This window comes from Lepidochelys kempii, chromosome 18 (genome assembly GCF_965140285.1).
Source record: "Lepidochelys kempii isolate rLepKem1 chromosome 18, rLepKem1.hap1, whole genome shotgun sequence".
NCBI lineage: Eukaryota > Metazoa > Chordata > Testudines > Cheloniidae > Lepidochelys > Lepidochelys kempii.
Window position 1 is genome coordinate 12,101,193 of NC_136397.1, and position 12,527 is coordinate 12,113,719.

The following is a 12,527-nucleotide window of genomic DNA, read 5'->3' on the forward strand; positions in this document are numbered from 1 at the left end:
TACGTAGACTATTTCACAGCAAATGTACACAAGCATTCACAGCTCTTTTAATTAAGATACTTAACAGTCCACCAGTCAGAAAGTATCTGCTTTTCACGTTAAACCAAAGAAAAACAGGTCAAACACAAGAGAAGCAGACATCTGACATGTTACTGTAGTCACAAGTTTAGACATTTGCCTCTTTAGCAGACACAGAAGACAACTTTAAATATATATCATCCATGTACAGCAACTACCTCATATTGATATGGAAGGAGCTATTTTTGTTGACTTCAAAACCCCCAGACCAAACGCAGTTTGGAACCTCCATTAGCCGTACACATAATAATTGATCATAATCGTTACGTGGCCAGTGGAACACAACGCTGGAACCAGGAAGAGTGGAGATATAGCCATCAGGATTTGACGTACCCTAATAACAAAAAGACAGGCGGTAACATCACCACTACCTTAAAAACAACACACTATAAATAATCTATACAGACCGTGAAATTTGAATGAAGCAATTTTTTCATGAAATGAATGGTGGCAACTGGATACACAGGAAAATATATTCTCATAACCAAGTATTAATAGTAGTTTATATTTTTCACACCAACTTTCATCCTGAAGCATCTCCAAATAATTTACCATTATATATAAACATCGCAATGGCATCACTTCCTGGATGGAGGGGACCAGAACCTGTCTTCACAGAACGTGTTGCGCAATGATAGGGGGAGGGGATATTTTGGGAAAGGGCACACGTACAAACCCCTATTTCTTTAAAAAGGGTCACAGGATCTTTAATGTGCATACAAATTATATAGGAGCTCATTTTTCAAGGTCTGATCCAACAGCCTTACAAGAAACTCAGATATATCTAATTCAGAAAGGCAGAGTCAACACTATTGGGATTTTACCTTATGATAATTACACTTCCCCTTCTTTAAAGATAATCTTCTATGAAATATGTTTATGCTATTAAAAAATAGCAAATATTTGCTAGTAGAAAGGTAGTCTTACCTGACCTCTGGCAAATTCCCGTTGAGCAAAGGCAAGCTTGTGTGATGATTTATTATCTAATAGGTAACGGGGTGCAAATGTTACCACGCAAGTGTCAATATAACGACCTCTGCCCTTCTTAACATCAATACCTAAGAAGAAGAAAGTCTGTTAAAAATAAAAATATCTACTGTCTGAAAAAAATATTTAGTATAAGAAATGTAAACTTTTAAAATAATGTTTCTCAGACGCAATGCATATGTTCTACAGCTTGCACAGATTTCAAACAGAAATAGTAAACAAAATCTGGTTTATATAATGCCACTTGCTATATTTTTTTATTGTCTATAAAGTGGAATGTAGTAGTTTAGTCTTGTCAGCATTATAGATGGCACAATAGCATGTGCCTTGGGGTCCTTTTCAGAAGTTACATTTATTTTCCTCTTCAAAAGAAGGGTCCAAACCATCTTCAGTTGGAGTCTTAGAGATGTGAAGTAAGTTACCATGAGCTCCTCAAATCATGAAAACCAGGTACATGAACACTGATAGGCAAACAAACACCCCAGAAGTTCCTCAAAACACATTGCGGGAAAAAGCACTTCATTGTGAAAATTCAGCCTGAGGTTTCAATGAATGGTAGTGTTCTGAAAGAGGAATAACTGTGTCCTTGGGGCACTGACAGAGAAGTGAGTAGTCATGCTCTCCCATCCCTTTTACTGGCTTACCTAGGTTGCTGTGCAGCAATTTCTTAGAGATGGGTAAAATGAGACTACACTGCAGTTCAAACTAGGTGAGCCAGAATCATGTTTGAACAAGGCATTAAAGGATATGGGTGAAGGACAGTGAGTCAAAGCAGTGCCTAACAACCAATTCCTAAAATAAAATTTTCATCCCATAAAATTCAGTGGGTTGCTTGGCCCTTAGGCACCAAAAACATGAAGCATTATATCCAAATTGCTGATTACTGAGTTCTAACACCTTTGGGCCTCCCTCCCTTTTGTAAATTATCTGTCTTTTTCTTTCAAACAGCTGCTTTAGTGGTTCTTCCCTTCCATCCAATATTCCACCCCTGCTTATTCCAGAAGGTAAAAATGCCTTTAGGAAAAAGTGAAAAATTATATGAACAACACGAGAAAGGAGAAACACCCTGGAAACAGACATGGAATAAAATGAAAAGGGGGGAAAAAAAAGAAGACAGGAGAGAGGTCTGGAAACAAAAGCACCTATAAATACCCAACATGAAAAACACCAAGGCAGTATATGGCATAGAAGCTATAGTAGAGACATCCAAAAGAAATTCAGGAAGTATGCAACAGTGCCTTTAGCGACTGTCAAAATGGTGCTTTGAAAACTACTACATAAGTGTAAATATGTAAACATAGGAAGCCTTAAAGGACAGTTTGCAAACAGAGGTCACAGAAACTCGAAGAGCACTGAGGAAATACAAAATAAAAAATAGCTCAGATAACTCACACTGTCATTGCTTGGAGAACATATTTTAATTACTATAGTTGCTATTCCAAATAATTCAAGTATTCCTATTGAACTTCTTTTCAATACTACATGATTCAATTCTTTTCTGCTACACCCCAGAAAACTGTAAGAGCTTTTGCTTCCTTTATTTTCCTTAGGATTTCCGCTTCTATCACTATCAATAGCAGCATGTGCTAACATGCTTCTATGAAAATCCTTCACGTACACTGAATCAGAAAACATTGTAGCCAGTGGTGCACTTCCTTAGGCTAGAATCAACAAACCTGATGCAAGCAAATAATGTACTAAAAATTTGAAATATGGACTAATTTAATCTATATTCTCTCACTCAATTTGACAGCACACATGTATATCAGGTTAACTGCAACATTCATATAAAAGTTCCAAGTTATTTTAAGAGAAACGCAAAAAACCGACATACTGGCGAAGCTTGTTTTTGTATTAAGGACCCAAAAGTGAAATGAAGCCAAAATTTTAGCTATTTACTTTTCCCCCCTGTGTATTAGACTAAACGTGTAGAAGTGACAATGGTAAATTTACACAATCAATTACAATTTGTGACAGCTTGTTTTGACACCAAGGCATGGGTAATTTGTCTCATGCCTTAGTACTTAACATTGCAACAAGATTCCTACAATGCATCAGGAGAAAAGGCCCAAATAACATAAGATTTATACTTCAAGGATATGTTATTTGCAATGCAAAACTACCACCACAGTTTCACTCAATGATCTTTTAAAGACAACTGCTTTGGGAAATGTACCAGCCTGTTACGTTTTCCATTAACTGAAATAATATTCCTGAACAGCCCCGCCTTGTTAAAATATGACCTGTGCTGTCTTGCTTCACAAGCTGCAACAAATGAAGTTCTGAACCTGAAACATGGCCTCAGAGAGAAAAACCTCTCTATTCAGAGGGTGGGGCAAACATCTTTTAATGAAAAGGAAAAACTGACACACCCCAAATTTTAGGGTCAGATCAAGATGGATTACTTTCTATTACACACACAGTGTCAGCAAGGTTTATGCAGCCGCTCAGATTGCATTTCAGTAGTATTGCAGTCTGTTCATACTAGAAACCTCGAAGTGTTAATGGAGATTTCCATCTCGTATGTCACAGGGGCCAAGGATCAGACCCAGAAGACGTTACTTTAGTTCTACATTCTTAACAAAAGGTCAGAAGCTGAGCCTTCTTTGGTAGGATTTGGAGTGTTTCCGTGCAACATTTATTAACAGAAATGATTACAATCAAGTTGCTGGGATTATGATGTTTAGAAAGAGGCTAGTCAGAAATGATCTTTACAGAAAAATCAAATAAAACAAAAATTTCCACTAATGTTAAAATAATGGAGCAGGAGCCTTAGGCCTAGAGAAAGAGCTCAATTAAATTTCTCTCCAGTCCTATGAAAGCACCCTTAGACTGCTGAAGGAAAGGAGAGATGGGGGATGCATTTCCTTCAGGTTTTTTTTTTAAGACTTTTTTTAAATTGGTATTTGAATGAATATATCTATAAAATTCATTTATTCCTCTGGCAAATGTAAGCAGTTTAAATTCTCTTCAAAACTTGAAGTGGATTACCTGACCATTCATTTTTACACATTAACTAACAAATCACATAATTCTATGTTTTCAGACATACGTGGATGTTTTTCAGATAGGTTAGATGAGAATTAATCAGAAAAGAGGCTATGAAGAAAAATGGAAGCTGCTGGGTTTGGGTGCTGAGTTTTTTTGAAAACCTGACCGTGGTAATTATAAGTAACACCACATAATATTTTAAAGCACTTTACCCTCTTTATTCTTACAACACTCTTGAGGGGTAAGTACAGTAGTTATTATCATTTTACCGATAGGGAAACTCAGGTAAAGTTTAAGCTATTGCTCAAGGCCACAAAAGATATCCATGTTACAGTTAGGATTAGAACACAGGTATTCCAGGCCCCTGGTCCCTGTGTTGAGATTTTACCACTGTCTTATTATATTAACCTTTCCCAGTTAGAGACTTGTTTTTATATCCAATTATGCCACGGGTATAATGAGTTTAGTAGCCTAAATCTGTCTCCATCATAAGAGCACTGCATAATTCAATGGAAAACACTTGACATAGCAATTCACGTTAGGAATTCCCTTTTCACTGAATAACGAAGTTATAAATGAAGTTAAATGCAGGGAAGCTTGCTCCCCAAAAGTCTTTATAGTCACTGCAGTATTTGAGAGACCGAGAGTATGTATGTGTGGTTTTGTTTGGAGAGGTAGAGGGAAAAATTTTATTTCTTACTGTTATACAGAGGCAAAGGTGGTTGCACCATTTCTGTAATATTTAACAAATTGATCCATGATTACATACCAATGTTATAAATCAGGCCAGGTCGGTTTCCCTGCTGGATCACTTTAAGGGCTCGGACACCGCTGCCTCCATCCAGTGAGAATCCCTGACACCAGCCAGGCATACCTTTGGGATGGATTCCTTTTCCAATTCGCATTGTACAACTATGGGTAACGAAAAAACATGCTGATTAACTCATCTAAATAATGGGATAAGTATCAGAACAATACTTTGGCAGTTTTTCTGCTGAACCTAGATGTATTCAGACTGTATATAGTATCAAAACTATTACAAACTAAAAGCAAAATCTCTTGCCTAGTAATAATACATTACATATTTTAGCATGTTTTATCTAAAATTCTTTAAGCATCTTGCAAACATTAATGAAAACTCAATGGCCACAGGAGGCAGGCATTAACAACACTATTTTTCAGGTGGGTAAACTGAGGCAAGGAGAGGCCAGTGATTTGAATAGTTTTTTTCAGAAGTAAAATATCTGTGTGACTATAAACAAATTTCAAATCACATTTTCCTAAAATTAGCAACCAACTTAGTATTTTTACCTTCTGTTTTCAATTTTTTTTTCCATGGCAGACCAGTTAAACCTCTTAATAATCAACAAATCTAGGTTTCCTTTCAATAATAATAATCACCACCACAACTACCAAGGTTTTATACAGCACTATTCATTAGCTGAACTCAAAGCACTTGAAGAAACTGTGATGTGCTCAGTAAAATGTTGCCAATTTTTCTTCCTCAGATTAGGTTCAACTTAATATTATTTCTCAGACCACATCACAAAAATCAGCATCACAATTGGCAGTGTCCATTATCTTTCTGACAATCTCAACAGAAGGGCCTAGGAATTAAAATAGGCTTGGAGAGACTTTTTCATTTACCAAACTGGATTTTTTTTTTTAAAGTCTTGATTTTTTTCAATATACATTTTCACCAATGATTAAGAATGATCATTAAAGAGTGAATCATGTTTCCAGAGGGCAATCCATTAAGAAATCTCCTGACAGACTGCTGTATCTATAGCATTCCTTGCAACCATACATGGGGATTGATGATCAGTGGATCCATGGAGTAGCAGATTCTCCCAAAGAACAACTGGGTATAGCTAGGCAGGAAGCCTGTGCTGAGATAAACTTCATGATGCACCAGGGTTAAACGACTCCAAAATCCTGTCATTCCCTTGTGCATCAGAAACATAGCAGTTCTGCTGCAAGTAGTAGTTAACTCATATATGAAATGGGTAGTTTGGGACAGTTTTTGAGGCTAATGGATATGTTCAGAATAATAAGTCAAAATAGGTGGGAAAATCAGCAAAGAACTGAGCAATGAGTCACTGAAGCAGTAATAAGCCACCACAAATTACAAAGATGCCTCAATTTTCCTTTTTTGCTGTTAAATACTTTCAATATATTTAAATTAGTATTTTTATAAATATATATGCATGTGTGTACATATATATATATCATTTAAAACCGTCCATGTTTTTGACGAGTTCAGTCAATTAAATTCAAACTCAAAAAGGTAGACTTTTTTTAAACACACGTTTTGAGTAATTGTTTGATGTTTATCCTATGTGCCTATTACTTGATGTCTTTTTATGCTAGTCAAATTATTTTAGTTGTAGTAAGGACATTATCAGAGTGAGCAGTCTAGATTTTCTTGCTTTACCAAGTTATGAAAAGAAGCATGATTTCCATACATGTAAAATAAAAAAAAAACAACACAGCAGACTGCTTTTACAATAAAACTAGCCAACCAAATAGTTAATTTTCAGTATCAAATGTCTAAATAGTGAGTAAGCTCATTTCAGTATCTCAAACTAAACACCTTACCAGGTCATCCTGCCAACAAAGGCTTTTTCCTACAGGATATTCATACTTAAATATCAGCACCAGATTCTCTCACTAATTAATTTTCATTCTTTGTAAGCATTTTTCCTTCCCATCAACATTACTTACAAGTTTGCCTGTTCTTTATCAGCATAACAGAAGAGAAGTGGGCTCAGGCTTCTAGCAAGCTCATGTTCTTCAAACTGACCTGCAGCATCTGCCTTTGCATTGTCCTGTCTGAAGATCAGTGGTAACCCTTTGAAAAAAAAAAAATCATAAATGAAACTTTAATTTACACTCAAATTTAAAACAAAAATATACTTCATTCAGGACCAGGGTCTATATTATTAGTTGTGAAAATGGGAACAAGTTTCAGAACAATTTTAAATTTTTATGTAGTATGTAACCCACTGGTCAGCATATTCAACTCTGTGTCTGATCCCCCCAGGATATGAGATTGTTACAACTCCAAGCTACACAACCTGGCTTTTTAGATCAAGCTGCAGAGTCTGATGCTTTCAACTCTAGAGTTCTCTGCTTTATACCTTTGTATATTGGCCAAGATGGCATTATCACAATACAATTATTGCTTTAGACTTCTGTGACTTGATGAAGGTTCTTGAAGTGTTTGAAAAACAAATTCTAACATTTTATTTTGATGTACACAGAGCCTAACCAAGACTCTAACTTCGGCACCTTACTACATTTAAAAATGCATAAACTACCAAGATTTAAAATCTTCATTGCAGCAACTCAGTCATTTCATGGTTTATGAGATACCTTCACAATGAGAACGGATATTTGCTACTTGATACAGCCTATTTTCTGCAAATTCATTTTCTTTAATCCATTTTCAAAAGTTGTGCATGGCTGCATAGCAAATCAATACTAAACAGCATCCTCACTTCCAGGTGAGTGACGGTCATTAACGGTTATGAAAGGCTAAGTTAAACATACCGGTTTTGTTAATCAGCCAATATGGCGCAGAAATGTATATTTTTAGAGACCCTTCAGCTCGACATACAATCCTTATGGTTAGGTTTAGTTGTCGCTTGTTGACATCGTACAATCGCATTCGGACCATATAGTTTTGTGTCCCAGGAGGAATCAACAGCTCCTTGCATAGTGGAAAGTTTTCCAATGACACGCCTAAAAAACAAACACACACACAAAAAAACATGTTCTCCTGACTGTTCGGAGAAAGAGTCAAGTCTTCCTGGAATATTTCGTACAGCTTTCTATGATTTTACTTCCTTTTAAAACTACCTGTTTAACTTTTGAACATGAGCTAAGAAGCTACTGTCATCACAGTCCTCAAACTAAATCTCAAAATGATATATATGCCTTGGGCAGGCCCTCTGCATAAGGGCAAATTTCACCTGTTGAGAATATTCTCACAGCTCAGCCAGTGTTGAAAAAAATAATTCTGTCATATCTCACTATCTTCCTTCAATATCAGTATTTCTAACACTCACACGGACACTACTCAGAGAAGAACTACCTCATACCAGCCTGATGTGCATTAACTATCTGTGTGGATACTGCAGCTGAGCACTGAGAATTCCCTAGTGCACTTTGATCAAAGCACACTACTGAACCTTTCAATGCACAGCCATGAGGTCCACATAGACAGTTAAGGCGGAGCAGGCTAGCATGAGGCAGATATATACCCCAGCTTGCTGTGAACTAAGTTTTTGTACAGCCAAGCCCTCTCAGTACACTAAAATCTGAAACTATCCTAACTTGGAAATTTAACATATTACAAATACAGTGTTACCGTCTTGCGATTTTACTGCAAGTTTTGCAACATTAGGTATTCTTCTTTAAGACCCAGCTCCTGGAATGAAGTGATTTTGTGAGACACTCAGCTTTAATTAAGGGAGGAAGGGGGAGAAATAAGCTTCTAGACCTGATGGTTCTATTGAAAAAAGTCTTACAAATGTGACCCGAGTGTACCATAAAGGCATAGAAACCAGAAAGTAAAGAAAAAGAACCCCAAAATAATTACTTTTTAAAAAAAAAAACATGATTTTAAAGCCAATTTCCTGATTTTGTGGGCCTGGCTCATCATTTTTGAATGCTTAGGGTTGCCAATACTGCAAATATCAGAAACAGAATGGTTGGGATATGTATGTACATATTGCACTTCACATTACATCTGTCTCTGGTCTTTCACAGCATTTCACAGTTAGCCATGACCAGGCCCCTTCCTGACTGAATTCTGTATAGGATATCTAATAAGAGAGATGCATTTTTCTTTTCAGTTTAGAGTTCAATAAGACAGGTTAAAACTTGAGTGTAGAGAAGGACAATCATATTTTGCTGCAAACACTGGACAAGGAGAAGCTACTGACTCTCATTAAAGAGAAAAGGAGTACTTGTGGCACCTTAGAGACTAACCAATTTATTTGAGCATAAGCTTTCGTGAGCTACAGCTCACCTCATCGGATGCATACTGTGGAAAGTGTAGAAGATCATCTTATATACACACAAAGCATGAAAAAATACCTCCTCCCACCCCACTCTCCTGCTGCTAATAGCTTATCTAAAGTGATCACTCTCCTTACAATGTGTATGATAATCAAGTTGGGCCATTTCCAGCACAAATCCAGGTTCTCTCACCCCCCCACCCCCACACACAAACCCACTCTCCTGCTGACAAAGGAGGTGCTGTTGTCATCATGAATAGGTCGGAATATGAACAAGAGGCTGCTCGGCAGCTCTCCAACACCATTTTCTACAAGCCACTACCCTCTGATCCCACTGAGAGTTACCAAAAGAAACTACAGCATTTGCTCAAGAAACTCCCTGAAAAAGCACAAGATCAAATCCGCACAGACACAGCCCTGGAACCCTGACCTGGGATATTCTACTACCACCCAAGATCCATAAACCTGGAAACCCTGGGCGCCCCATCATCTCAGGCATTGGCACCCTGACAGCAGGATTGTCTGGCTATGTAGACTCCCTCCTCAGGCCCTACGCTACCAGCGCTCCCAGCTACCTTCGAGACACCACTGGCTTCCTGAAGAAACTACAATCCATCGGTGATCTTCCTGATAACACCATCCTGGCCACTATGGATGTAGAAGCCCTCTACACCAACATTCCATACAAAGATGGACTACAAGCCGTCAAGAACGCTATCCCCAATAATGTCACAGCTAACCTGGTGGTTGAACTTTGTGACTTTGTCCTTACCCATAACTATTTTACATTTGGGGACAATGTATACCTTCAGATCAGCGGTACTGCTATGGGTACCCGCATGGCCCCACAGTATGCCAACATTTTTATGGCTGATTTAGAACAACGCTTCCTCAGCTCTTGTCCCCTAATGCCCCTACTCTACTTGCGCTATATTGATGACATCTTCATCATCTGGACTCATGGAAAAGAAGCCCTTGAGGAATTCCATCATGATTTCAACAATTTCCATCCCACCATCAACCTCAGCCTGGTCCAGACCACACAAGAGATCCACTTCCTGGACACTACAGTGCTAATAAACGATGGTCACATAAACACCACCCTATACTGGAAACCTATTGACCGTTATTCCTACCTACATGCCTCCAGCTTTCACCCTGACCACACCACACGATCCATCGTCCACAGCCAAGCTCTGCGATACAACCGCATTTGCTCCAACCCCTCAGACAGAGACAAACACCTACAAGATCTCTATCAAGCATTCTTACAACTACAATACCCACCTGCAGAAGTGAAGAAACAGATTGATAGAGCCAGAAGAGTTCCCAGAAGTCACCTACTACAGGACAGGCCTAACAAAGAAAATAACAGAACGCCACTAGCCGTCACCTTCAGCCCCCAACTAAAACCCCTCCAACGCATTATTAAGGATCTACAACCTATCCTGAAGGATGACCCAACACTCTCACAAATCTTGGGAGACAAGCCAGTCCTTGCCTACAGACAGCCCCCCAACCTGAAGCAAATACTCACCAGCAACCACATACCACACAACAGAACCACTAACCCAGGAACCTATCCTTGCAACAAAGCCCGTTGCCAACTGTGCCCACATATCTATTCAGGGGACACCATCACAGGGCCTAATCACATCAGCCACACTATCAGAGGCTCGTTCACCTGCACATCCACCAATGTGATATATGCCATCATGTGCCAGCAATGCCCCTCTGCCATGTACATTGGGCAAACTGGACAGTCTCTACGTAAAAGAATAAATGGACACAAATCAGATGTCAAGAATTATAACATTCATAAACCAGTCGGAGAACACTTCAATCTCTCTGGTCACGCGATTACAGACATGAAAGTTGCGATACTACAACAAAAAACTTCAAATCCAGACTCCAGCGAGAGACTGCTGAATTGAAATTCATTTGCAAATTGGATACAATTAACTTAGGCTTGAATAGAGACTGGGAGTGGCTAAGTCATTATGCAAGGTAACCTATTTTCCCTTGTTTTTTTCCTACCCCCCCACCCCTTCGGACGTTCTTGTTAAACCCTGGATTTGTGCTGGAAATGGCCCACCTTGATTATCATACACATTGTAAGGAGAGTGATCACTTTAGATAAGCTATTAACAACAGGAGAGTGGGGTGGGAGGAGGTATTTTTTCATGCTTTGTGTGTATATAAAAAGATCTTCTACACTTTCCACAGTATGCATCCAATGAAGTGAGCTGTAGCTCACGAAAGCTTATGCTCAAATAAATTGGTTAGTCTCTAAGGTGCCACAAGTACTCCTTTTCTTTTCTCAAATACAGACTAACACGGCTGTTACTCTGAAACCTGTAATTAAAGAGACAATTTCTTTCAACTGTAGTATCTCAAGATCAGAGATAAACTTATAGATACATCAAATGAAGTCTACACTGCACCTCTGAAAATATCAGCATCAGTTTCCTCCTACCACCAGTATTTCTCCAAGACCTCCATAGTTTGTTGGCCCAAAACAATTACTTCTACCTTGCAAGACTAATGTGGGGACCAGATGACTCTCTACTAATGCCTCCCCTTTGAGTTTTGTATGCTCTGAAAGTCTTCAAACCCCTACCAGTGAGAGGTACACTAATCATCCCAGCTACTCAAACCCTATCAAATCCTCCTGGTGACAAGTGCCCACAAACTGACATAACCTACTCATTTGACAGAGCCTTTAAGGATGTGTCTACACAGCAACTAGACACCAGTGGCTGGCCCATGCCAGCTGACTTGGTCCTGCTTTGGAGGAGGGGGTTGGACTAGATGACCTCCTGAGGTCCCTTCCAACCCTGATATTCTATGATTCTATGACTTGGGCTTGTGCTGCAGGGCTGTTTCATTGCTGTGCAGCCTTCCAGACTTGGGCTGGAGCCCAGGCTCTGGGACCCTCCCACATCACAGGGTGCTAGAGCCCAGGCTCCAGCCCGATCCTGTAAGTCTACACAGCAATGAAACAGCCCTGCACCCTGAGCCCAAATTGGCTGGCATAGGCCAGCCATGGTTGTCTAACTGCTGTGTAGACATATCCTAACACTCCAGGATGTTGCATGGAGACTACAAGAAAGCCCACAGATGTTTTACACTGTGCTTGATAACACCTAGACTTGTCCATGACAAGATACCATTTTGAATCTCTGACCGAAATTAAACTACACCAACTCAAGCCACTAGAGACTCTTGTTTGGCTCCTTTCTGGCATTATTTTCGCTGCGTATGGGGAACAAAAAGGGAAAGAGGTGAGGGAAAAGGGGAGCAACTCAGATTTCTATCAGACGTTCCGATTATTAATTTTTTTTTCTAAAGGGGGGGGGGGTGTGTGGGAGTGAGAGAGAGAGAGAGATGAACAATTTCATAAAGGCTGCAACCCAATGAAAACTGGGAATTTAACTGGGAATTGGT

At 39.0% G+C, this 12,527-nt stretch overlaps 1 protein-coding gene across 9 annotated transcripts in view; it reads right to left on the bottom strand.

Annotated features, from left to right (window-relative positions):
• Positions 1–12,527, bottom strand: part of VPS13D (vacuolar protein sorting 13 homolog D) — a 197,564-nt gene that overhangs the window by 103,932 nt on the left and 81,105 nt on the right. For all 9 annotated transcript variants that reach the window (XR_012155549.2, XR_012155551.2, XR_012155552.2 and 6 more), the window contains exons 48-52: positions 7,609–7,800; positions 6,781–6,907; positions 4,826–4,968; positions 1,006–1,136; positions 237–412 (exon numbers count right to left, since the gene is read on the bottom strand). Coding sequence is in view for 3 of the 9 variants with exons in the window: in XM_073316658.2 (XP_073172759.2) it covers positions 237–412; positions 1,006–1,136; positions 4,826–4,968; positions 6,781–6,907; positions 7,609–7,800 (769 nt within the window). In the remaining 6 variants the exon portion in view is untranslated. The remainder of the gene's footprint in view (positions 1–236; positions 413–1,005; positions 1,137–4,825; positions 4,969–6,780; positions 6,908–7,608; positions 7,801–12,527) is intronic.